The sequence below is a fragment of the Musca autumnalis genome, unplaced genomic scaffold, assembly GCF_047663935.1.
Source record: "Musca autumnalis isolate F117 unplaced genomic scaffold, ASM4766393v1 scaffold_2, whole genome shotgun sequence".
In the NCBI taxonomy this organism is placed as follows: Eukaryota; Metazoa; Arthropoda; class Insecta; order Diptera; family Muscidae; genus Musca; species Musca autumnalis.
Window position 1 is genome coordinate 129285322 of NW_027411755.1, and position 27525 is coordinate 129312846.

The 27525-nt window shown below is 38.0% G+C and overlaps 1 protein-coding gene across 2 annotated transcripts in view; it reads left to right on the top strand.

Annotated features, from left to right (window-relative positions):
- LOC141394645 (uncharacterized) overlaps nt 1-27525 on the top strand; it is a 218598-nt gene that overhangs the window by 148632 nt on the left and 42441 nt on the right. For both annotated transcript variants that reach the window (XM_073969368.1, XM_073969367.1), the window contains 2 exons: nt 22910-23044; nt 23172-23362. In XM_073969368.1, coding sequence (XP_073825469.1) covers nt 22910-23044; nt 23172-23362 — 326 coding nt within the window. The remainder of the gene's footprint in view (nt 1-22909; nt 23045-23171; nt 23363-27525) is intronic.

The window sequence follows — 27525 nt, forward strand, 5'->3', positions numbered from 1 at the left end:
CACTATAGGATAAACGGGACATTTTATTGGCCAAAAGTCTTAAAGTTGAAAAAAGGTATTTGGTTCAACTTAAAATAGCGTTTTAAATGGACCAAATACTTAACAAGTGCCTTAACTGTTTGGAGGCCAAAACTGAAAAGTCTGTTATTTGTCGACAGAATTGAAGCCATCGACGTGCGCTAATCATAAAACCCTTTTTAGCTGTGTTTCGTTTTATTTTTAATGTTACTGTGCCTTCAAATTAATCGTTTCTCTTACCATCAAAATTCAATAATATGATGTGACATGGTTGGTTGGTTGGTTTACGTGTTGGCCATACTTTATAGCCTCAATTAGTATGTTAGAGATACCGTTTTGAAAAACCACACCACTCGTTCAGAGATTGCTATTTCGTTGTTGCATGTTGACAGTTAAATCCAGCCTGATGAGTTGAGGAATCGCAGAAGGTCTCCCAGACCTACTTCTGTTATCTCTGTGATATCACGAAGGAACGGTTGTCTTAGAGCTTTGAATCGTCGTTGCATTTGTGCAGGGCAGGAACAGAGGAGGTGCTCAACAGTTTCCTCCTCTTCTTCATTCCCGCAGCTACGGCAGTGGTCATTGTGCGGTAGATTTAAACGTTTTGCATGGTTACCAATTGCCCAGTGACCGGTTAACACTGCAATAAGTCTTGCAAGGTTCCGTCGCGTTTGATTGATTAGGAACTTAGTTCGTTTGGCGTTGTATTGAGGCCACGTTAATTTTGATATCTTGCATGTTGCCGTTTTGTCCCATCTACTTTCAGCCAGTGATAGATAGTGTTTGAAGATATCCCCTTTAACTACTCCCATTGGAATTGCGACTGATGCCTTTGGGAGTTCGTTAGAGGCGGATCCTGCTCTAGCTAACTCGTCTGCTTTTTCATTCCCAACAAGTCCCTTGTGGCCCGGGATCCAGGTGAGAACTACTCTTGGCAGACGCCCTAGTTTGGCAAGTTCTTCTTTACAATCTTTCACTAGCTTTGATGTGACAGCGTTGGATTTTAGTGCAAGGAGCGCCGCTTGACTGTCGACGAAGATTCCTATTGAGTTTGCTGTGTGATGCTGTAAAAGTTCAGTACAGGCCTCCTTTATTGCCAGTATCTCCGCTTGAAAGACACTACAGTACTCAGGTAGCTTTGTAGATGTGTGTATGTTTGCTTCGTCCGAGAACACACCGGATCCGACTCCACATTTCATCTTGGAGCCGTCCGTGTATACCTAAGTGTCATATGCTATCAATGGTGATCCATTACTCCATTCTCTTCTGCTTGGAAATTTGATTGCAAAAGGCTGATCAAAATCCAATGTAGGTACGCAGTAATCAGCAGTGGTTGTTATTTCTTTCGGAAGTTGTTGAAGCATGCACGCATGTCCGTAAGTTCTGTCTCTCCACATACCTAGAGCTCGGAGTCTTACTGCATTACATGTTGCTGTTGCTTTGATGTGTAAATCAATTGGCAAAATGTGCATCATTATATTGAGGGCTTCGGCCGGACACGTTCGCATCGCCCCTGTTGCCCCGATGCATGCAGATCTTTGTATGCTGTATAGTTTTTTCTGTGTTATTTTCTTGTCCACTGCTGGCCACCACACTAGTGCTCCATAAGTGAGAATTGGTCTGATTATGCTGGTGTACATCCATAGCACCATTTTAGGTTTGAGGCCCCATCGGCTTCCAAACAATTTGCGACATGCGTAATATGCAACAGTTGCTTTGTGAGCACGGTGTTCCACGTTACGTTTCCATGACAGCTTAGAATCTAGGATGATTCCTAGGTACTTGGCATGATCTGATAGGGGTATTTCTTGACCTCGCAGTCTTGGGAGATTAGGTATTGCATATTTGGTCTTTGTAGTGAATAGCACCATCTCAGTTTTCCCTGGATTCACTCCCAGACCACATCTTGTGGCCCAAGTATCTAGCGATCTCAGGGCTCCGCTCATAATGTCACTTATTACGGTCGGAAACAAACCAGAGACGAGTATTACCACATCGTCCGCATAGGCAACCACCTTAATCCCCATGTGGTCAAGTTTATTGAGAATTTCGTTGATGACAAGGAGCCAAAGTAATGGCGAGATAACTCCTCCCTGTGGAGTTCCTCTGTTCACGTGCTTTGACAGTGTACTGTTTCCCAGTGTGGCATTAATAACTCTGCTTTGCAGCATGGTGGTAATCCAACTACTGATGAGTGATTCCACGCCGAAGTTATCTAGTGCTTGTTTTATAGCTGATGTACTGACGTTGTTAAAGGCACCTTCTATGTCCAGGAAAGCAGCTAGAGTAAATTGTTTGTGCTCTAAGGACTTCTCTATAGTCCTAACGACTTCGTGTAGGGCTGTATCCGTCGAGCGCCCTTTAATATAGGCATGTTGGCTAGAAGATATGATGTTTGAGTTTTCCATCTTTTCTCGAATATACACGTCGATGAGTCTTTCGAGCGTCTTAAGTAGAAATGATGAAAGGCTTATTGGTCTGAAGTCTTTAGCATTTTCGTGACTACGTTTTCCTGCTTTGGGTATGAAGACAACCTTTACCTGTCTCCAACTCGTTGCAACGTAGTTAAGGGAGATACATCTACTATAGATGTATACTAGCCAAGGATTTATTATTTCCTCTGCACATTGTAGCATTTTTGGTATGATTCCATCTGGTCCTGGAGATTTGTAGGGGGAGAAGCTGTTTATAGCCCACGTGACTTTACTCGGACTTATTATCTTATCAACTTCACTGTTGTTTTTATCTACAGCTGTAATGGGTCGCATTTCTTCGGTACTGTCCGAGCAGCCGGGGAAGTGCGTGGTAAGAAGGATTTCAAGAGATTCGGCTGAGTTTTCGGACCAGGTGCCGTTGTTTCTCTTTATATAGGTAGGATTCGAATGACCTTTTGCCATAACTTTGCTTAGTCTGGCTGTATCTTTGGTATTTTCTAACGATCCGCAAAAATCAACCCATGATTGCTTTTTTGCTTTGGCTATGGCTTTTTTGTATTCCTTTAGCTTATCCTTGTATGACTGCCAGGATCCGCTTTGGTAGCTGGCATTGAAAGCTTTCCGTGACTCTTTACGCAGTTTAGAGAGTTCGGATGTCCACCATGGTGGATAGTGTTTTTTCGATCGTGTCATTGGACAGGATACTTTAAAGGCTGTGTCTAGTGATTTCTCCAGAATAGATACAGCTTTGTCAATACATGTTGTAGTGTCGCCTTTTTGAGGAGAGCTGGGGAGTTTATCTTTTAAAACCCTATTAAATTTCTCCCAGTTTGTTCTTTTGGGGTTGCGAAAGCAATTTGTTGGCGTTTCTTTTTCAGATATATTAAATAGTATCCAATTGTGATCTGAGAAAGAATTCTTATCGGATACCATCCAATTAGCAATTTCAATATGTCGTTTATCGGATACTAAGGTTAGATCAATGACATCTTGCCATCCCCTAAAGTTATCCGAGCTTGGAAATACAAAGGTTGGGTTAGTACCTCTATTGCATATAGTGAGATTGTTAGTATTAATGAAATCTAAAACTGACTCACCTCTGTCGTTGATTTCAGAGCTACCCCACAGGGTATGTCTTGCATTTGCGTCGCAGCCGATGATAATGGTGTTGTGTGGGTGTATGGCCCCCAAGGTGTCCCAGACCTCGCTTGGTGGTGCTTCCCTTGAGTGGGCCATATAAGAGGATGCGATAAAGAACTGTTTACCATTTTTCAGTTCCACTCTTGCCACGGTGAAGTCCGCTGTACTATACTGAGGACACAGAAATGCATTTATGTTTTTTTTAACAATTAGACATGATCTTGGCTTACCTTTATCCTTCATGTATAATGTATTGTATTCTCTGCTATCAAGTCCCTTTACTTCATTCTCGAAGACGTATGGTTCTTGTATAATGCCTATGTCTAGATCCTTCTCCACCAGAAGGATCCTCAGGTTATCTGAAGCTACCCTAGAGTGCTTCAGATTGATCTGAACGACCTTAAGCATAGTTTAATGAGGGGATGATGTGGATGGCCCCTCTAGCTGCATATTATCGAGCAGCTTTTCGGCATCGTCGACGTCAACACCATCGTCTTCTCCGTTCGGGCCAAGTGGGCGTAATATTTTAACTTTGGCCTCCCTTGCGCCAAAGAACAGTTTGTTGCCTAGTCTCTCCAGTGCCTCTACTCCGGCCTCTGTTATCGAGAGAACCAAGCTCATGCTATTATTATTGGGTGGTTCTATGGCGATTACAGACCATTCATCCATTGGAACGTCTTTGTTCATTTTCGCCAGACCTTGCAGTAATTTGGGGCCGTCGCAGTCTATCTTGGGCAACCAAACTCTGGCTCGAGGTCTCATAGGGATATCTTGGGCTGGTATCAGCCGCAGGCTGATGTCTTCCCAGGCATCGCTGATCTTTGCGATACATTTCTCCAAGAATCCTTTTGAGAACTCGTCCATGCATTTGATTACCCTATAACCACGGTGTACCTCGCTAGAGTCGAAATGGGGCACAGGAGAATCGTCGTTTGCGAAAACATGTTCCATAACTTGTTCTGACAACTTTGTTTCTACCATGCCCCATTCCGCTGTGGTGATAGGGGACAGCTTGTCATTCTTGTCGTTGGCCACGGCAACCATCAGGTTATCCTTAACGACTTCGTTGAATGGGCGTTTTATTGTTGAAGAGGCAGTTGTGTTATGCTTTAACTTTTTCCTCTTTGCGGGCTTGTTGTCCTCTGTGCGAGAGCGTTCACGCTTGGAGGATGTTGGTTGATCATTTTTAGAGGCTTTAGCTTTTTCGTATTCCTCTACGATTTTGGTGTAGGTAATTTTGTCTTCTTCATCCCGTTCATGGACTGTACCTTCTGCAGCATTCTTAGCAATTTTGCTGAGAATATACTTTGCCTTCTGGTACAGGGCCTTACGAACGTCGGACGGGCTTTTTTTCTTTTTGTTAGACTGACCATCTTCAGTGACGGTCAGAGTTTGTGTGTTTGTTTTATGTTGCTGAAGTGAGTCAGAGCTGTTTGCAGTGCTGACTACACTTGGTTGGCTAGCTGCCAGCTCCTGGCTGGAGGCTAAAAGTTCATCCTCGGAAGAGTTGCCACACTGCATCCGAGGGGTAGTTTTGGTTTGGTTTTTGTTTGTTTTTTTAGTATTTTTTTCCATAGATTGTTCCCACGAGTGTGCCGTAAGGGGATGGACCATCGTACGCAGTGACGGCTTGCGCAGACTAGGCTAATTATAAGTACCCCCGACCCGTGCCCTGGCGTCGAGGGGGAGTTGCTAGCGACCAGACTTCTTTAGACACTTGTCGGCCATTCAGATCCTCGGCACAACTCCATCACCTTGATCTTAAAAGTGTATATATATGTCACTCACCTAAAGGTGAGCTGTGGATTATCAGTTCGCCTGCTTGGGTTGTGACAAAGGTGGATAACCTTTGGTCAGTCACACTTTTCTGTGTTCAAGATGTCATGTAGAATGAATACTAGGTCTTCATTCAGAATGTACAGGATGCCATATAGAATGAATATTAGGTCGTCATTCAGAATGACATGTCGAGCACAGAAAATTGTGACCTAAGCCCCCGCATCGCGTCAAGATTGTTACCCCTGACGGGGGTGATGTGACATACTTTTACCTTATCCCTTTGCAGACCAAAACTGAAAAGTCTGTTGTTTGTCCATAGAATTGAAGTCATCGACGTGCACTACTCATAGAACCTTTTTTAGTTGTGTTTCGTTTTATTTTTAATGTTAATGTGCCTTCAAATTATTCGGTGCCCTTACCATCAAAATCCGATAATATAATGTAACATATTTTTACTATACTTGGCGAAATTTAAAAAAGTTTCTATATATTTTTGTTTTAAAACACAGCAGAATCCTATAGACTCCAAATTGGTAACATTACTATGAGTTTTAACCCTGACTTCAAAAAAGTAGATATTGTATTAAATATATGGTATCCTGAAAAAAGTTAGATAATTCTTCTCGAGCAAATGCAAGCAAGATCACATAACATTTTCTGCATTCGGCACGAGTCAATGACTCAACTTCAATTTTCATTTCCATTGCAGAGCTTTGCCGAGACTTTACTAGCTTACATTACCTAAAAAATTTAATTTTCTGCTATAATTCAAAGTTAACACCTATTAAATGACTATACATTTAAATCAAGATACAAACACATTTTTGATAACTAGTTATCGAATACTTTCTTATCAATTCGTTACACATTATAATATTTTGATTTTTTTCACCCTAAACACATGCAATAAATATACAGTGAGCGTCAAAATAAAGTTTACATTTCTCAACATTTTTTTATTGCATTATTACACCGACATACATATACACTGTGTGTAATTATACCCTACACCACTATGTGGGTAGGGTATTATAAGTTGGTTTTGGCCAAAAAGTTTGTAACGCATCGAAATAATGGTCGTAGACCCATACTTATATATACCAAAATGAATGTCTCGACGAGCTGAGTCGATCTGGCTATGTGTGTCCGTCCGTCAGTCCGTCCGTCCGTCCGTCCGTCCGTCTGTCCATCTAAACCTTGTAATCACGCTACAGGTCGCAATTTTGATCGGATCGTCACGAAATTTTGGATGTTGATGGGGGTCCCGGAGGGGAAGGAGCCTATTGATTTTGGTGATGGTCGGATAATATTTAGGCGTCGGAATGGGCAAAAAACGTATGTGGATAAAAGACAACGTTTTTTTCCAAACCGAATATCTCAGCTTCTATACGGGGTATACCAAAAGCAGAACCTGGCCATGAAAGAAGAAAATATCGCCTTTCTAATGATGTAAAGTAGGTTCTTGTAGGTGATCAAACAACGAGTATATCGCAATAGCCGATAATAGAACCCAACTTTTTATTTTTGCGATTTTAATAATAATGACGAATATCACAGCTTCGGTTGGGGATCTTCCAAAAACAAAGTCTGACTATGAAAGTAGAAAATCCCATCTTTACAGGGATGCAAAGTAGGTTGGCGTAGGTGACCAAATAACGGAGATATCGCAATAGTCGGTAATACATCCCATTTTTCCACTTTTTTGGAAATCACGCTACAGGTCTCAATTTTGATCGAATCGTCACGAAGTTATGGATGTTGATGGGGGTCGCGGAGGGGAAGAAGCCTATTGATTTTGGTGATGGTCGGATAATATTCAGGGGTCGGAATGGGCAAAAAACTTATTTGGAGAAAAAGTCAACGTTTTATTTCAAAGCGAATATCTCTGTTTCTTTAAGAGGTATATCAAAAGCAAAACCTGGCAAGGAAAGTAGAAAATATCACAGAGATATCGCAATAGTCGGTAATGCATCCCATTTTCCGATTTGTTTGTAATCAGGCTACAGGTCACAATTTTGATCGGATCGTCACGAATTTTTTGGGAGTTGATGCGGGTCCTAAAGAGGAAGAAGCCTATTTAGTTTGGTGAAGGGCGGATAATATTCAGGAGTCGGAATAAGCGAAAAGCTTATGTGGAGAAAAGTCAACGTTTTCTCCTTATGCGAATATCTCCGCCTCTTGTTGGAGTATTCCAAAAGGAATACCCGTCAATGGAAGAAGAAAAGATCTCGTTTATATTGATGCAAAGTATGTTGGCCTAAGAGAGCAAACCAAGATATTGCAAAATTCAGTAATATACACAATTTTTCAATTTTTTTTAATCACGCTACAAGTTGGAATTTTGATCGTATAGTGATAAAATTTTGGGGGTAGATGGGGCCCCACAGAGGAAGAAGCCTATTGACTTTGGTGATAGTCGGCTAATATTTAGGGGTCGGAATGGGGAAAACTCATTTGGAGACAAATTGAAAGTTTTATACTTTGTGAATATATCGGCTTCTGGTAGGTGTATTCCAACGGCAAAGTCTGTCAATGGAAGAAGAAAATATTACCTTTACATTGGTGTAAAGCAGGTTGGCGAAGGTGGTCAAACAAGGGACATACCACAATAGTCGGTAATGCATCCAATTCTTCCATTTTTTGCAATCAAGCTACAGGTCATAATTTTGATCGGATGGTCACGAAATTTTGGTTGCTTATGGGGGTCCCAGTGAGAAAGAGGCATATTATTTTTGGTGGTAGTCGGATTATATTCCCTAAAAGAAATGTTTACCAGTGAAAAGCCTATGCACAGGGGTAGTGGTGTAGGGTATCACATGGTCGGCCCCGTCCCGACTATAGCCTTTGCTCACTTGTTTTTTGAGTTATGTTTTATTAACCATATTCGGTTTGATAGCTGTAGACCAAAATCCGATGAAAATTTTAAAAGAAATTTGACCTTGGCGATTTTGATCTTTCAAATGATGATGGATTATATGTGTTCACAATTTTTGTTCTTTAAGACAAGATCTACAACTTTGCCTCTGAGATAAATTCAAATTTCCTAACGGTTTGGAAGATATAGTCCTGGCTAAATCACCCTTTTGACATCAAAGCCTCAGGTCTCTATGGGTCCAACGGCGAGACACGTGTCCTCTCTTTTATGGTCTTCTATCACGCTGCGGTGTCATAATATGGTTAATAAATTTCGTGTTGCACAGTGATATTATACGTATAACATATAAATGTAGGTTGTTTTAAGTATTCAGTGGTGAATTAAAATCCAGAAAATATTAGGCCCTTGCAACATTTCAGCTAATCAGGAATATCGGATGTGAATGGCTAGAAGACAAAGGCTGAGTTTGATCACTTCTATTTATACAAACATTATTGCAAATTTGAAGCCTTTTTTATCAAGTCACTCGGTGCTCTTTCAGCAACTTTAAATGGAAGTGGCTTACACCTGGGAAGTTTTTGCGGATTCTGAAACTGCAATGTTCATAGATGAGAAAAATCAAAGACAAAACAAAAATCGCCGGAGCGCTTTTTAAATAAATCGCGATTCAAATTGACATTTTTAGGGGTTTTTAGGGTATCGCGATTTTGCTTGGAAACCGCAAGTCCTATAGAAATCGGACTAAAGATAATGTTGTAGCTATGGAAATTCTCTACAAGATTGATCTTCATGATAATTCCATAGGTTTTACCGTTATTGCGATATAGAAGTTCAAATCGGGGCAATACATTTACTGTATCGCTACCTTATAAAACAAGTTCATACATGGTGTGCCCTAACTAACTTTAAGTGAAAACCGGTTACACCCGGGAAGTTTTTGCTGATTCTGAAACAGCAATGTTCATAGATGAGAAAAAAATCTAAAAACAAGAAAAAATCGTTGAAGGGATTTTTAAATAAATGGCGGTCAAAATTCACATTTTTAGGTTTATTTTAGGTTTTCGCGATTTTGCTTGGAAGCCGCAAGTCCTATCGAAATGGAGCTTAAGAACATTTTGAAGCTGTAAAAGTTCAATAGAGGATTGACCGTTATGACTTGTTCTTAGGTTTTACCTTTTTGAGATATATAGATGCTCAGGTCACATTTTTAGCTTTTTTGTTAGGTTTTCACGATTTGCTTGAAAACGGAAAGTCTTATCGAAATGGGACTAGAGAGAATTTTTAGCTGTGATAATTCTCCACAAGATTGGCGTTCATAATTTTTTCCTAGGTTGTACCATTTTCGAGATATATAAGTTTAAGTTGGGAAATTGCAGTCATGACATTGTTTATAAGGAGGCGATACAGTCAATGCATTATCCCAATTTGAACTTCTATATCTCAATAACTGCAAAACCTACGAAATTATTATAAAGGTCAATCTTGTAGAAAATGTTCAAAATTCCGAACGCAATCACGATTTATTTAAAAAGCGCTCCGGCGATTGTTTTTGTTTTTTGATTTTTCTCATCTATGAACATTGTAGTTTCAGAATCCGCAAAAGCTTCCCGGGTGTAAGCAGCTTCCATTTAAAGTTGCTTCAAGAGCACCGTGGTCAACCTAGTGTCTTGTATAGAATCAAAAACGCTTAAAAATCCTCAAAAATATCATTTTCATATAAAATTTTAAGTTTTATCGCAAAAATAAAAAATGTCAGCTCTAAGTGTGTTAAATATTAAGAAAGCTCCCAAACCACTTGGAAATTATATTTTTATGAAATCAATTTATTAAAACGGTCATAAATAATGGCCGTCGTCCTAATAAGACAACAATAAATAAAAATTCACAACAAAAACAAACAGACAATGTTGCTAACATCTTAGCGTTCTAAGGGGTAGTTTACACTATATGTAAATGTCATATGACACGAAATAAAAACATTCCATATCTACCCACGCAGGCAATGTGGAGACGTAATTTTATTACATTTTTGCTGGCGTAATGGCGTAAGGAAAATCCCCAATATTGCACATATTAGAGACTATATAATGATGGAAAATTTCATGTCATGTGACATTTACATATAGTGTAAACTACCCCTAAGACACTGCTAATCTCTCAATCTTCAGAACTAGAAGACATTACAATATACACTAGCGATCATCTGGATAGGTTTGATTTTTTTTTCTTTTTATATATGTAAAGTATCTTCTGATGTGTTCGTATTACAGATCCCTACTATTTACTTTTTGAGAGTCCTATATTATGCCAACATTCCTAAGAAAAAACTTGACGGTGTTGCCATATTTTCGGAAAATATCCCAATTATAATAAAAAATGTACAAAAAGTGTCCAAATTTGTCATCAGAATAGGTTTGAATCAAATAAAATTGAAAAATTGTACTACCCATGCAAATATTGCGCAATTTTTATACCCTACACCACTATGTGGGGAGGGTATTATAAGTTGGTTTTGGCCAAAAAGTTTGTAACGCATCGAAATAATGGTCGTAGACTCATACTTATATATACCAACATGAATGTCTCAACGAGCTGAGTCGATCTGGCTATGTGTGTCCGTCAGTCAGTCCGTCCGTCCGTCTGTCCATCTAAACCTTGTAATCACGCTACAGGTCGCAATTTTGATCAGATCGTCACAAATTTTGGATGTTGATGGGGGTCCCCGAGGGGAAGAAGCCTATTGATTTTGGTGATGGTCGGATAATATTTAGGGGTCGGAATGGGCAAAAAACGTTTTTGGATAAAAAGACAACGTTTTTTTCCAAAGCGAATATTTCAGCTTCTATACGGGGTATGACAAAAGCAAAACCTGACAATGAAAGCAGAAAATATCAACTTTCTAACGATGTAAAGTGGGTTCTCGTAGGTGATCAAGCAACGAAGATATCACAATAGTCGCAAATAAAACCCAAATTTTCATTTTTGCGATTTTAATAATAATGACGAATATTACAGCTTTGGCTGAATACTTTCCAAAAGCAATGCCTGACTATGAAAGAAGAAGATTCCATCTTTACAACGATGCAAACTAGGTCGGCGTAGGTGACCAAATAACGGAGATATCGCAATAGTCAGTAATACATCCCATTTTTCCATTTTTTGGAAATCACGCTACAGGTCGCAATTTTGATCAGAATGTCACGAAGTTTTGAGGGTTAATGGGGGTCTCACAGAGGAAGAAGCCTATTGATTTTGGTGATGGTCGGATAATATTTAGGGGTCGTAATGTGCAAAAAACTTATTTGGATAAAAAGACAACGTTTTTCCAAAGCGCATATCTCAGCTTCTATATGGGGTATACCAAAAGCAAAACCTGACCATGAAAGTAGAAAATATCACCTTTCTAATGATGTAAAGTAGGTTCTTGTAGGTGATCAAACAACGGAGATATCACAATAGCCGCTAATAGAACCCAACTTTAAATTGTTGCGATTTTAATAATAATACGAATATCACAGCTTTGGTTGGGGATCTTCCAAAAACAAAGTCCGACTATGAAAGTAGAAAATCCCGTCTTTACAATGATACAAACTAGGTCGGCGTAGGTGACCAAATAACGGAGATATCGCAATAGTCGGTAATACATCCCATTTTTCCATTTTTTATACCCTACACCACTATGTGGGGAGGGTATTATAAGTTGGTTTTCGCCAAAAAGTTTGTAACGTATCGAAATAATGGTCGTAGACCCATACTTATATATACCAAAATGAATGTCTCGACGAGCTGAGTCGATCTGGCTATGTGTGTCCGTCCGTCAGTCCGTCCGTCCGTCCGTCCGTCTGTCCGTCTGTCCATCTAAACCTTGTAATCACGCTACAGGTCGCAATTTTGATCGGATCGTCACGAAATTTTGAACGCTGATGGGGGTCCCGGAGGGGAAGAAGCCTATTGATTTTGGTGAAGGTCGGATAATATTTAGGGGTCGGAAAGGGCAAAAAACTTAGGTGGATAAAAAGACAACGTTTTTTTCCAAAGCGAATATCTCAGATTCTATATGGGGTATGCCAAAAGCAAAACCTGACAATGAGAGTAGAAAATATCAACTTTCTAATGATGTAAAGTAGGTGCTCGTAGGTGATCAAACAACGAAGATATCACAATAGTAGCAAATAAAACCCCAATTTTCATTTTTGCGATTTTAATTATTTTGACGAATATCACAGCTTTGGTTGAAAACTTTCTAAAAGCAAAGCCTGACTATGAAAGTAGAAGATCCCGTCTTTACAATAATGCAAACTAGGTCGGCGTAGGTAACCAAATAACGGAGATATCGCAATAGTCGGTAATACATCCCATTTTCCGATTTTTTTGTAATCACGCTACAGGTCGCAATTTTAATCGGATCGTCACGAAATTTTGGTGGTTAATGGGGATCCCACAGAGGAAGAAGCCTACTGATTTTGGTGATGATCGGATAATATTTAGGGGTCGGAATGGGCAAACACTTATTTGGAGAAAAGTCAACATTTTATTTCAAAGCCAATATCTCTGTTCCTTTAAGAGGTATATCTAAAGCAAAACCTGGCAAGGAAAGTAGAAAATATCACCTTTGCAACGATGTAAAGTGGGTTTTCGTAGGTGGTCAAATAGCAGAGATATGGCAATAGTCGATAATGCATCCCATTTTCCGATTTTTTTTTTGTAATCACGCTACAGGTCGCAATTTTGATCGGATCGTCGCGAAATTTTGAGGGTTAATGGGGGTCCCAAAGGGAAAGAAGCCTATTGATTTTGATGATGGTCGGATAATATTCAGGGATCGGAATGGGCAAACACTTATTTGGAGAAAGGTCAACGTTTTATTTCAAAGCCAATATCTCTGTTTCCTTAAGAGGTATATCTAAAGCAAAACCTGGCAAGGAAAGTAGAAAATATCACCTTTACAACGATGTAAAGTAAGTTGTCGTAGGTGGTCAAACATCAGAGATATGGCAATAGTCGATAATGCATTCCATTTTCCGATTTTTTTGTAATCACGCTACAGGTCGCAATTTTTGATCGGATCGTCACGAAATTTTGGGAGTTAATGGGGGTCCCACAGAGGAAGAAGCCTATTTAGTTTGGTGATGGTCGGATAATATTCAGGAGTCGGAATAAACGAAAAGCTTATGTGGAAAAAAATCAACGTTTTTTTTATGCGAATATCTCCGCTTCTGGTTGGAGTATTCCAAAAGGAATACCCGTCAATGAAAGAAGAAAAGATCTCGTTTATATTGATGCAAAGTATGTTGGCGTAAGTGGGCAAACCGAGAGATTGCAAAATTCAGTAATATACCCAATTTTTCCATTTTTTGTAATCACGCTAGAAGTTGGAATTTTGATCGGATAGTGACGAAATTTTTGGGGGTAGATGGGGGCCCCACATAGGGAGAAGCCTATTGATTTTGGTGATAGTCGGATAATATTTAGGGGTCGGAATGGGGAAAAACGTATGTGGAGTCAAATTCAAAGTTTTATTCTTTGTGAATACCTCGGCTTCTAGTAGGGGTATTCCAACGGCAAAGCCTGTCAATGGAAGAAGAAAATATTACCTTTACATTGGTGTAAAGCAGATTGGCGAAGGTGGTCAAACAAGGGAGATACCACAATAGTCGGTAATGCATCCCATTCTTCCATTTTTGCAATCAAGCTACAGGTCGTAATTTTGATCGGATGGTCACGAAATTTTGGTTGCTTATGGGGGGTCCCAGAGAGAAAGAGGCATATTATGTTTGGTGGTAGTCGGATTATATTCCCTAAAAGAAATGTTTACCAGTGAAAAGCTTATGCACAGGGGTAGTGGTGTAGGGTATCACATGGTCGGCCCCGTCCCGACTATAGCCTTTGCTCACTTGTTTGGAAATTACGGTACAGGTCGCAATTTTGATCGGATCGTCACGAAATTTTGAGGGTTAATGGGGGTCTCACAGGTGAATAAGCCCATTGATTTTGGTGATGGTCGGATAATATTTAGGGCTCGTAATGGGCAAAAAACTTATTTGGATAAAAAGACAACGTTTTTTCCAAAGCGAATATCTCAGCTTCTATATGGGGTATACCAAAAGCAAAACCTGACCATGAAAGTAGAAAATATCACCTTTCTAATGACGTAAAGTAGGTTCTCGTAGGTGTTTGATCACGAAGATATCGCAATAGCCGCTAATAGAATCCAACTTTCCATTCTTGCGATTTTAATAATAATGACGAATATCACAGCTTTGGTTGGGGATCTTCTAAAAACAAAGTCCGACTATGAAAGTAGAAAATCCCATCTTTACAGTGATGCAAAATAGGTTTTCGTAGGTGGCCACATAACGGAGATATCGCAATAGTCGGCAATACATCCCTTTTTTCATTTTTTTGTAATCACGCTACAGGTCGTAATTTTGATCGGATCGTCACGAAATTTTGGGGGTTAAGGGGGATCCTACAGAGGAAAAAAGCTTTTGATTTTATTCAGGGGTCGGAATGTGAAAAAACTTATTTGGAGAAAAGGCCAACGTTTTATTTCAAAGCTAATATCTCTCAAGGCAAGGCAAGGACAGTAACAAATATCACCTTTACAACGATGTGAAGTAGGTTGTCATAGGTGGTCAAACAACAGAGATATCGCAATAGTCGGTAATGCATCCCTTTTTCTGTTTTTTGTGCAATCAAACTACGAAATTTTTCAGTCAAGAGCTTATGAACAGGGGTAGTGGTGTAGGGTATCACATAGTCGGCCCCGACCCGACTATAGCCTTGGCTCACTTGTTTGGTTTAGTTTAGTAAAATGGAACATTCTGATAAATCCTACAACAAATTTGACCCGCTTTATTAGTTTAAGTTCAAAGAAAAGTCATATCGGTCCACTCCTTAAGGTACCTCCCCCACAAAAGTTCAAAAATGTTCGTAAACATTGTGCGCACGATAACTCTTGAAGGCAGTGACTGATTGGTTCATACTTTGCACATCCTATTATATCTACCAAATATAGATCAGATTCGAATATGGACTATATTTGTTCACTCCTTCAGGTACCCCCCACACAAAATTTCGGTTAAATTCACATTAAGACCTGCTCTCGTATCAATTTGATTTTTGTTGAAGCATCTTGCATTCGCTGCCTCGACAGTAAAAGTTTTTTCAGTGGCAAGTCTATACTTCTTGAGAAAACAACCCAAAACGTGTATGTAATAGCTGGAGAGCTCGAACCGTCGTCCACACTTTGGATATCGTAATATTTCTTCGAATATAGGTCCACTCCTTCCGGTACCTCCCCCACAATAGCCCGAAAATATTCGCTAAATTGGCACGCGCTATATCTCATAAACGCAGCAACCTTGGGGTTACCACATTTTTGTGTGGTTAAGGGTCTCTTCGAGGATTCTTTGGAAATTTTACCGAAGGTTTTCCTAGTGGCCCTGTTTAGAGCGATATTATGTTTTTCGTAGGCAAGTATGGTACAAAAGCCCTATCTATCGATATCCCCCGAAATTTTTTGAGCTTTAATCCAATCCATATTTTTGTCGGTTCATACACATGTCTATTTAACCGATTTATATGGCTTGTTTGACCTTTAATCTGTCGATTTTTGGTGCGTCTTCCGATGAGTAAACACACTCCGTCGATGCCTCACTTTTAGCCATGGTATTCGAAAACGCACTTCCCGTCGAATACCATGGCAACACTGAGGCATCGACGGAGTGTGTTTACACATTGGAAGAGGCACCAAAAATCGACAACTTAATGGTCAAACAAGCCATTTTGAGCTATTTACCATATAAAGCAACTAGACCAGACCAGATCTTCCCGGCTCTACTACAGAGGGAAGTGGACCTTATTGCGTCCAAACTAGTCGGGACCTTCAACGCTTGCTTAAAATTTGCATATAGCCTGGCAGGAGGCTAGGATAGTCTTTATCCCAAAGAAAATTATGCAATACCAAAATCTTATCGCCCGATAAGTTTAACTTCATTCTTACTCAAGACAATGGAACGGACGGTCTATCATGGTGTCGACCGTCCGTTCCATTGTCCTGAGTAAAAATGAAGATAAACTTATCGGGCAATAAGATTTTGGTATTGCATCCCCAACGTTATACTTAAATACAAACAACATGTCTACGTTAAAGTAAGATCAGTGGAAACCGCATATAGAAAAACTGACACCATATAGAGAGAACCTTCGAAATGCATCGAAGGCACTTTTAACAGCGTCAGCACCGATACGCTGATCCACTTTTTAGACAAGTTTCAGGCAGACAGGACCCTAAGAAACTGGACAAACCAAATGCTAAGGAATAGATAGATAAGCTGCCGTCTATAAGACGTTAAAATAAGAGACAAAGTTGGACAAGGAACGCCACATGGAGGGATTCTATCACCTCTTTTGTGGGTTACTACCATAAGTTATAACGTTTCCCGCGGATATTTCGATATGATACAAACTGAATGACAGAGTGAGTATACCCTCCATGATGTGGTGAATGGTATAACAATATTAGAGAGATATCGACGGACAAAAATTTCTTACAAATCACTTTACAATGAATGTACCCGAATTCGTATAGATTTCTTTGTCATGCTGTTATAAAACATTTAATAATTTTCCTAATACTCTGTATGTGTTAACTTAGGTAACGAAGCGAAATCATAATAAAATTCAAAACATTTTCACCCATGCTGTAAATATTTACTTAACTATTAATAATAGTTATTAACTATATTGACGATTGACACCTGTCTATGTCTTATTTGATAGACTAGTTTGATTTTGAATAAGCTTTGCGTGATGGATGTCATGAAAGGGTTAATGACGCTTCATAAAATTCCCAACAAATGATTAGTCTGAAAACAAATGACTGGAGATGGCTCGTTGGAACTTATGACGTATTTGACAAGTGCGTGTATATGGTACCATTTGAAAAAAAAAACAAGTAAGAACAGTTTTAAGTTCGGCCAGTCCGAATTTTTTATACCACCCTCCATGAGTTGTATTGAAGAAAAAAAAACAAGCTAACTGAGGTATATCACTTTCTTTTAAACAAAGTTTAATACCAATGAGACATCGATGTTTTACACCCATTCAGAATCGGAAATACTGTGTTACAGTCATTCCATTTCGACAAAGCGTGCACAAACTGAAAATATGTAAAATCAAAATATTAACATTATAGTTTTGTTCCAGAACTAAAAAGTTTTTAAAATTTTTACGACTTTTACACATTTTAAACGAAAATCCGTACACAAAAAAGTTGTAAAATGTTCACTTCTCTTTAGACAAAAATGGCGCTGAATTACGCTCTCTTTAAAAACTTTTTACTCGACAAATTTGAGCGTGTAAAAAATAGTAACATAATTGCCGGCGTCTGATTGGCTGGTACGCCGACTTTGACATTTGTTCCAATTTTTTTTGACGTATTTTCTATTTTTCCGTTCCCGAACTATTTCAAAAAACTTTTGTGTGTCAACAATTTGCTTAAAGTTCTCTCTTTTACGAGTTTTACTATTAAAAAGTACGGGAACTATGCTATATTGATCTTTTTCTGTGTAGAGGTTTTCTACCCATTTCTATGAAACCGCATTACATCTTCAATGGCAGCTACAGTTGATACAAGCGAATGTCGTATAGCTAATGAAATTTATTTAATTGACTATATGTATCTCCGACACAAAAAGGAATATGAAGAATGTATTTACGCATCTTCTTAGTGCATTTGGTCGACAATTTAAAAACACGAAATAAGAAAATAAAATCGTTTACATTGTTCAAAAATCAAATTCGCTAAAATACTAAGAATTTTAGCACCAAATGAAAATAGTACAATAATTATAAAGACAAAAGTATTTGTTAATATAATTAATCCCATTAAATGTTTTTGCTTTTTGTTAAAACCTACTATCGATTTAGTGTTATATCAGTGCTTCTTTTCAATTCACAGGTTCAATTCTGGAAACATGATTCAGATTAAATGGGAACGAAGCATAAAAATAAAATATAAATTATTTTTATGAATCCATGTGAGAAAATACTTTGGTGTCTGCTAATAAGAAAACACATATGAAATATTAAAAATAATTCAAAAATTAAATGAACAATATTTTCTTGTGGATAGTTTAATACACGATGCACAAAATGAATTGATTTTTTGTGTGCCGGCACTCCAATCGGTTGAGAAAAATATTTGGAAGCTTATTTTTCCAAGGATCAGTCAGATGTATACCACATGAATACCTTGTCAATTGGTGATACAAAAAATGCGTACATACATTTATCCAAGAAGTTCTGTGCGGACAAAGCCCTCCTTGTCTAATACACGAATAATAACGGGTGATCCAACTAGAGGTACTTTTTTCAATAACCTTTTTTTGACTGATCACGTGGGAGTCGTGTCATGCTGTCATGTCATTATACCCTCCACCATAGTATGGAGGGTATATTAAGTTTGTTTTTCCGTTTGTAACGCATTGAAATACTCATTTGCGACCCTATAAAGTATATATATTCTTGATCAGGGTAAAATTCTGAGTCGATCTGTGCACGTCCGTCCGTCCGTCTGTGGTAATCACTCTAACATCCACAAAAATGGAGATAGGACGCTGAAATTTTGGGAAAATGCGTCTTTTGTTTGCAGGCAGGTCAAGTTCGATGATGGGCCATATCGGTCCACGTTTTGGTATAGCCCCCATATAACGGTACCCCCGATTTACGGTATTTTGACGCTTTTAACTACATTTTCAGACCGATTTAGCTATAATTTGACATTTACGGTTCTTAACTGTCAGTAAACTTATATAACAAAACTTGTGGACATAGGTCCACGTTTTGGTATAGCCCCCATATAACGGTACCCCCCGATTTACGGTATTTTGACGTTTTTAGCTACATTTTGAGACCGATGTAGCTATAATTTGACATTTAGGGTTCTTAATTGTCAATAAACTTATATAACAAAAGTTGTGGACATAGTTCCACGTTTTGGTATAGCGCCCATATAACGGTACCCCCCGATTTACGGTATTTTGACGTTTTTTGGCTACATTTTCAGACCGATTTTGCTATAGTTTGACATTTAGGGTTCTTAAGTGCCAATAAACTTATATAAGAAAACTTGTGGACATATGTCCATGTTTTGGTATAGCCCCCATATAACGGTACCCCCGATTTACGGTATTTTGACGTTTTGAGATACATTTTCAGACCGATTTAGCTATAATTTGATATTTAGGGTTCTTAACTGTCAATAAACTTATATAACAAAATTGTGGACATAGGTCCACGTTTTGGTATAGCCCCCATATAACGGTACCCCCGATTTACGGTATTTTGACGTTTTTAGCTACATTTTCCGATTTTCCGACCGATTTAGCTATAATTTGACATTTAATGTTCTTAAGTGCCAATAAACTTATATAAGAAAACTTGTGGACATAGGTCCACGTTTTGGTATAGCCCCCATATAACGGTACCCCCGATTTACGGTATTTTGACGTTTTGAGATACATTTTCAGACCGATTTAGCTATAATTTGATATTTAGGGTTCTTAACTGTCAATAAACTTATATAACAAAATTTGTGGACATAGGTCCACGTTTTGGTATAGCCCCCATATAACGGTACCCCCGATTTACGGTATTTTGACGTTTTTAGCTACATTTTCAGACCGATTTAGCTATAATTTGACATTTAGGGTTCTTAAGTGTTTCAGACCGATTTAGCTATAAATTGACATTTAGGGATCTTAAATGTCAATAAACTTATATAACTAGTGGACATAGGTACATGTTTCGAAATAGCCCCCATATAACGTTACCGCCCGATTTCAGGTATTTTGACGTTTTAAGTCCCATTTCTAGATCGAATTAGCAATAATTTGATATTTAGGGTTCTTAGTTACCAAAAAACTTATATTCGAAAAAATTATGAACATAGGTCCATGTTTTGGTATAGCCCCATATAACGGTATCTCCCGATTTTCGGTATTTTGAGAATTTTACCTACATTTGACATTTGAAATTCCTAGTGGTCACCACACCTCTCCACCAAAAATTGTCAAGAAAGGTCGATATTCGGTACCTCCCAATTTTCCGTAATTTTGCAATTTTAGCTACAATTTTTAACCGAACTAACTGTAATTTGAGAATTGAAGGTTGAAGTGGTCACCACACATCTGCATCAACAATTTTCAACATAGCTCCAATATAACGATACTTCCCGATTTTCGATACTTTGAGGATTTTACTTAAAATGTTTAACCAACGTAGGTCCATGTTTTGGTATAGCCCCAAACTTTCTGTAATTTGAAATTTAAAAGCCAACAAAAATTGTTCATTTAAGTTCATATTTTCTGTGGGCTATACGAAAATATGAACTTAAATGAACAATCTTTGTTGCAGAATTTTTGTTGGCTTTTAAATTTCCTCCGAACTAGCTGGTAATGACATTTGAAGTTCCCACGTTATGTAGCCATTTTGGGTATTTTGAGGATTCTAGCTACAATTTTTAACCGAATTAGGAGTTATTTGACATTAAAGGCTCCCATCAAAAACTGTCAACATAGGTCCATGTTTTATTATAACCCCTATATAACGGTACCTCCCAATTTCTAGCCCACCAAAAATTGTCAACATACATAGTTAGATATAGGCACCAAAAAAGGGCCTACCGAATGAAACATTTTATGAACATTATCTGACATTTTAACGTACCCACTTAAAGTTGGGGACAGGAATGTCCGGTCAATCAGGCGCTGGTTTGAATAGATGTGTGAGAGCTCGCATCGTCATGATGCAGAACGTCTTCTCTTGTTCGTTTTCGGATTCCTCAGGAGATTTTAGGCAAACTAATTGTAATGTAGCACTTAGAATTTATCGTCCTACCTTTCTCAAGCCGTATTGTCGCCACAAGGTCAGTTTTGCTGCAGAAACAGGCGACCAATTGCTTTGAATGCCTTCTTCCTTGAACAACTTTCGTTGGATTTGGCTCGCTTTCGAAGACCCAAACGTTCGATTCCTGTTTTGTTTCGGGCTCCTAAGCATAGATCCAAGATTCATCGTCTGCGACGATCTTATAAATGTCGTTTGAAGCACCGACATTGTTTTTATTCACAATTTTTTTTGCACCAATTCACAAATGCCATTCTTTGAGCGAATAACCAATTTTGCTGGATCTAATGAAAAAAACAAATTTTTGCGGCCAGGTGTTCATGCAATATCAAATGTTAGTTGGTGGAAATGCCCAAGGATGCCTTTATCTCACGGTATATAAGATGGCGATATTGTGTTATCCGTTCACGCACGGCTTTATTTTTTTCTGGCACAACGGCCGTTTTTTGACGACCCTCACGACCTTCGTTTTTCAGCAAGTATCGGCCACGATTGAATTCATTAAACCAGTTTTTCATAGTGCTATAGGATAGTCCTTAATCGACATACAAAGATTTAATTTGTTCGATGCACTCTTGCCGAGTTGCGGACGAAAATGTTCACAAGTGAATTTCTTTGTTTTAAAAAGTAATTTTTTCAAGTCACTGTAAACAACCTAACACATGGTCGTATGTCAAACGCTTAGGCTAAAAACTGTCATAGTTTCCAAAAAATGTCAAATGACCCCGATATTGCGTGTTGTCTAGTCCAGAAGGTTTTCTAGTGCTCCTCGTATAAAACTCTATCTTAAAAATTGCGAGCTGTATCTTGATTTCAACTGACGGACGGACAGGCGTGCATGGTTAAATCGACTTAGAATTTTATGCTGATCAAGAATATGTGTACTTTATAGGGTCTGCGATGAATAATTTGATGTGTTACAAACGAAATGTCCGTATTATGGTGGAGGGTATAAAAATATTTGACAAGTTATTTTTAAACACTAACGACTCTAATTAATCGTGTTTCAAATTTAAAGAAAAGGTATTTGTTTATCTAATAAACCGTTGTGTAAAAATAATTTAAAATGCTTCATTATTTAATTCATTTGTTGGTGTCTTTCGAAATAGCTGGTGTCTTCATAATTCGGAGGAAAGGATACCATATAGTCAACAAAATTCTAAAAAGAATAAAACCATTCAGTTTGTATTAGATTACATGAAGTCTACGAGGCGGTCTTCTTACCCCTAACCCAAAAATAACTCCTACCAACCATATTGGGAAAACAAAAGTTGAAACCAATTACCAACCCTCCCCAAGTAACGAAAATTCAATCGATTTTTCTAATATAAAGAAACAAAAAAGTAATGGAAGTGAAACATAATCACCAAACAAATTAAAGTGACACTTTTGCTAAACAAAAAGATGAAAAAAAAAACGAAATCATGACACTATCGGATAATACCAAAAACCCAACAACAGCAGGCACAACATTGACAACCACAAACTTGGCAACGAAAATATTTATGAAAAATAAGGCCAGAATTGGTTTTTATTGGTCTTATATTCGGCAAACAAAACAAATTAGCAATAAATTGAAACCTTAGTTACCCTCCACCCACCATTACCACCAATAATTTCCATTCAACTTTGACACTGGTAACACACACCTTGAATGAATCTCAATGGGAATTTAAGAGTTTCGTGATGGCATGTCATCCTTTCATTTCCCCCTTCCTAACTTTCTTTCTTACTTTTTTCTTTCTTTTAATAGCTTAAAGAAGTTGAACGAGAACGAATTTTAATTATTGAAGGGAAAACCAAAGTTATTCCTGATGAATTGGCAGATGACCCCATTTTTGTGGTGGACAAAAAAGCCGATTTGGAAATATCAAAAGCCAGAGCGAAGGTAAGTAAATCTTTACAACAACACAATCAACCTTCGTCACAAACAAAAAAATGGATTTATTATTAGACACTGTGATGAGATTTTTTTCTTTCAAAGTATCATTCTTTTTTTGTTTTTGGCTGTTTAGCTTAAAACAAATCGAGAAAAGAATGCGGAACGTTTAAAATTGCAAGGTGCCAAGTGGCAACGTGAACGTATACAACACGAAGAGGAAGAAGTTCAACGGTTGGAACAATTACGCCATCGTATTCAGGATCAGGATAATTTGGAAAGGCAATATACAGAAGAGGATGCCACCAAAGGAATCGATTTGTTGAGGTAAGTTTAATGTGCACTTTAAATAAATGTCATATAAGCCGAACTAATAGGTTTCAAAATCATCCGATCCATTAAAATGTTTTTATCCCCTACACCATAGTATGGAGGGTATATTAAATTAGTTTTTTCTGTTTGTAACACATTGAACTAATCATTTGCGAACATATAAAGAATATATATTCTTGATCAGGATAAAATGTGTCTGTTGTTATCACTCTAGTGTCCGCAATAATTGAGATAGAATGCTAAAATGTTGCACCTGAATGTATTTTTTCCATAGACATGTCAAGTTCAAGCCCCCATATATCGTTACCTCCCTCAAAATACTGAGGCTTTCAGCTACATTTTTTGACCGAATTAACTGAAATACCAAAAAAACTTCTCCACTAAATATTGCTAAGATAGGTCCACATGTGGTTATAGTCCCCATATAACGGTACCTCACGATTTAAGGTTTGGGATTCGGGATTTTGGCTAATTTTTTTATCGAACTAGCAGTAATTTCACATTTGAGGTTTTCAGTGGTCACGAAACTTCTCCACCAAAAATCGTCGAAATACGCCCATATTTTGGTATAGCCCCATATAACGATACCCACCGATTTTTGGTATTTTGAGGATTTCAGCTTCAATTTTTTTACTGAATTAGCTGTAATGTGACATTTGAAGTTCTCGAGGGCCCGAAAATCTTATACCAAAAATCGTCCACATAGGTCCATGTTTTGGCATATAAAGGTACCAACAGATTGAAGACATTTTTATTTAGATACATTTTTGACTTAATTTAGGCACTTGGGGTATCCGTGGTTGAACAAATTTTGCACTAACAGGAAACTTATTATTCCATTTTAGTTCAGAATATCTTATGGTGTAGGGTATAAAAAGTTTTTACTTGTTATAAATTCATCATTCACTTGTTTAGTTCATCGCATTTTTGTCTTTCCCAGTTCAATTTGGGTATGTCGTTGTTGTAGCAACGCAAATATGTTCGTTCGTACATTTTATTCAGTTCCACTGAGTAAGCTAACATTTGTAAACGACACTATCGAACGTTACACCCAATATCTTGGGGTAATTTTTATTCGGAATTAGGATACCATAAACGAATATGTTCAGGCTCCCTAATTGCAGCCGTCCATGTCTTGAACAGTGTGGCAGTGTATTTAGAAGAGGATATTTTGATATTGCTCATATGGAAGAGCTGCACTACGTCAGTTATGTAGTCATATGTCATCGAAGGTAGGACCCGACGCCAAGATCGCACAATCATCCGCATGCATTTCGATCTCTATGCCGTCTGGAGGCTGTGAAAATTCACAAAGATAGATATTAAACTGTTGTGGAGATATAATCCCGCCTTGCGGAACGCCCTGTTTCACTCTACGGTTTTTGGACTTCTTATTTCTGAATTCTACAAAACACTGGCGTCCACACATATACTCGTACATCATTGTTTATCCAACGTTTCGAACATAGCTGGAAGTAAGCTGTCTCTATATCCTTGAACAGTTTAGCACGGAAAGAAAGCTTTCGATAGGTCAAGAACCACCAGAACTGTTCGGTCGCATGGTCTGCTATGGTTCAGTACTAGACTGACATGTGCGGATAGTGCTTGTAATGCTATAGTGGTGATGGGAAACTGTTTCTCATGGTGGAGGGGAAAAGTGCCTTTAGAATCGTTGCTACTAGCGACAAGAGGGAAATCGGCCTGTACGATTCACCTCTGCTGGCGACGAATATCACAGCTTTGGTTGGGGACCTTCTAAAAGCAAAGCATAAATATGAAAGTAGAAAATCACATCTTCACAATGATGCAAATTAAGTTGGCGTAGGTGGCCAAATAACGGATATATAGGAATATCGGTAAAATCACCTATATTATGATGCACAATAAGTTGGCGCACATCCCTCTTTCTAAGCTATCACAATTTTAACATTTTGAAGCTTTTACTTTAATGACAAATACCTCTGCTTCTATTTGGTGTATTAAAGACATGTAAAAGGTTAACCAAGAAGACAAGCAAAGCGTTCAATCAGTACCAAATGGATGTCGACAGTAGTCAAATATAAAATTAAATATTAATTATTTCAGTTCAGTTCGCCTTAAGCCATTCTGTATAAAAGCCAGATAGGTGAAAACTTTAGTATGTCCCTAAAATATTTACCAGTGAAAAGCTTGGTTTCCATATACATAATTTAGAGCTTTTGGACCATTATATCTGGAAACATGGATTTGTCCGATAGGGCCTAAATTTGAACATAAACTAAGTTTGGACAAAATATTTCGATATCCAAAGTATGGATCAAATCAGTTGCTTCGTTTAGAGATATCGCGCGTACCATTGTAGCGAATATTTTCGAACTTTTGTGTGGGAGGTACCGGAAGGAGTGGACTTATACACATAGTGCCATCCACTACACATTGTGCCATAGCGGGTTTATAAAACTTTTGGCCCATTTTCTCAGGAAGTATGGACTTGCCCCTGATAAAACTTGTACCGCCGTAATGGGGGCAGCGAATACAAGTTGTTACAAGGAGAGGATGTCTTGAACTGCACTTTTTCAGAATTTTGTGTGGGAGGTACCCGAAGGAGTGGACCGATATTGTCGGTGCCGTGACATAACTCCCAAAACGATTTTGGGCTATATCGGCCCACGTTTTAGTATGGCTCCCATAGAACGGTGCCTCCCGAGTTTCGGTATTTTGAGGGTCTTAGCTACATTGTTTGACGGAACTACCTGTAATTTGACTTTTGAAGTTCCCTGCAGTTATCAAAATTTTCAATCAAAAATTGTAATGATAGGTAGACACTTTGATATAGCCCCGTAGGTGGTACCTTTCACCTGGCTGAACACATTTTTTTAGATTAGATTAGATTAGATTAGATAATTTAGGTCTTTGGGGTATCCATGGTCGAAAAATGTTTCCACCTAAAATTGTGAAAGGAAACTAATTATTCCATTTTAATTAAGAGTGTTTATGGTGGAGGGTATAAAAAGTTCGGCCCGCGGACTTAACGTTTTTTACTTGTTCATATTTGCCTTTTTATATTGACAGAAAACAAATCTCAATGGCAAACTCACGGGTGAACAACACATTAACAAGTAGAGTGATTACAAAATTTAACTGGAAGCGGTACAAGGTCAACCTTTAAAAATGTGTTAAAATTTAAATTCTAAAGACATTTTTATTATTCTAAAGAAACATATTTTGTGGCTTCAAATATGTTGCATTGTAGACATTGCTATGATTCAAATACCTTCAGCTTGTGGTTATATTATGACTGATAAAAAATACAGAATTTCTTCACTTCCTTTGTGTTTGTTTCTTTAAAACTCCGTTAGAAGGATGTGGTGTGTAGGTGTTGTATGAGTATAAAAACCACGCATAGTATTCTTATTTGCATATGAAAAGCTTTTGGTGTCTTAAATAAAAGACATAAAATATGATTACATCAAACCATTAAAAAACCGATGCTATCTATGATTTATTAAGGCGGATGTTATTCGTAATATGTCAGCGGAATTAAGGAAACATAATTCTAAAATGCGTACATTGGAGTCATGACATAAAAATCAATGTGGTATTCTATTTAACAGGAAGGATGTTATTTTTTTAATAATGGGAAATAATTAATATGTGCACAAGGAAAGTTGTGACAGCAAGGATAGTGGGTGAAATTGATTTGGATATAGAAAGAGTAGAATTTGTTTCACAAAATACATAACTAGTAGTGTAATTTTGGTTCGCAACGTAGGTGCATATGTACAACCTGATTTTGTTATAATAGCCCAGTCAAAATAGACATGCGTATAAGGGAGGAAAAAACAAAAATGTCCACAAAGCTGAATTTTGGTGGAGAGTTTTATAATTAGAAGCAACGTCCTAAAAGACCACATCGATCACATGTGTGAAAAAACAAAGTTATTAGGGGTCAAAGGTAATTTTTGGAGGCATTATTCGGATTTTTTAATTTTTCTCAAAAACGGTAAGATTTAAAGTAAGACAAAAGCCGGCTAAAGTAAAATTTGAAGATTTAACAATTGCATACAAGAATGATCTTTATGATTTAAAAAAAAATTAAAAATTAGCCTCTTAAGTACATTATGAGGAACCTGTTAAAATAACCACATTATGTGTTAGAGATTTCCATAAGCTTTCAA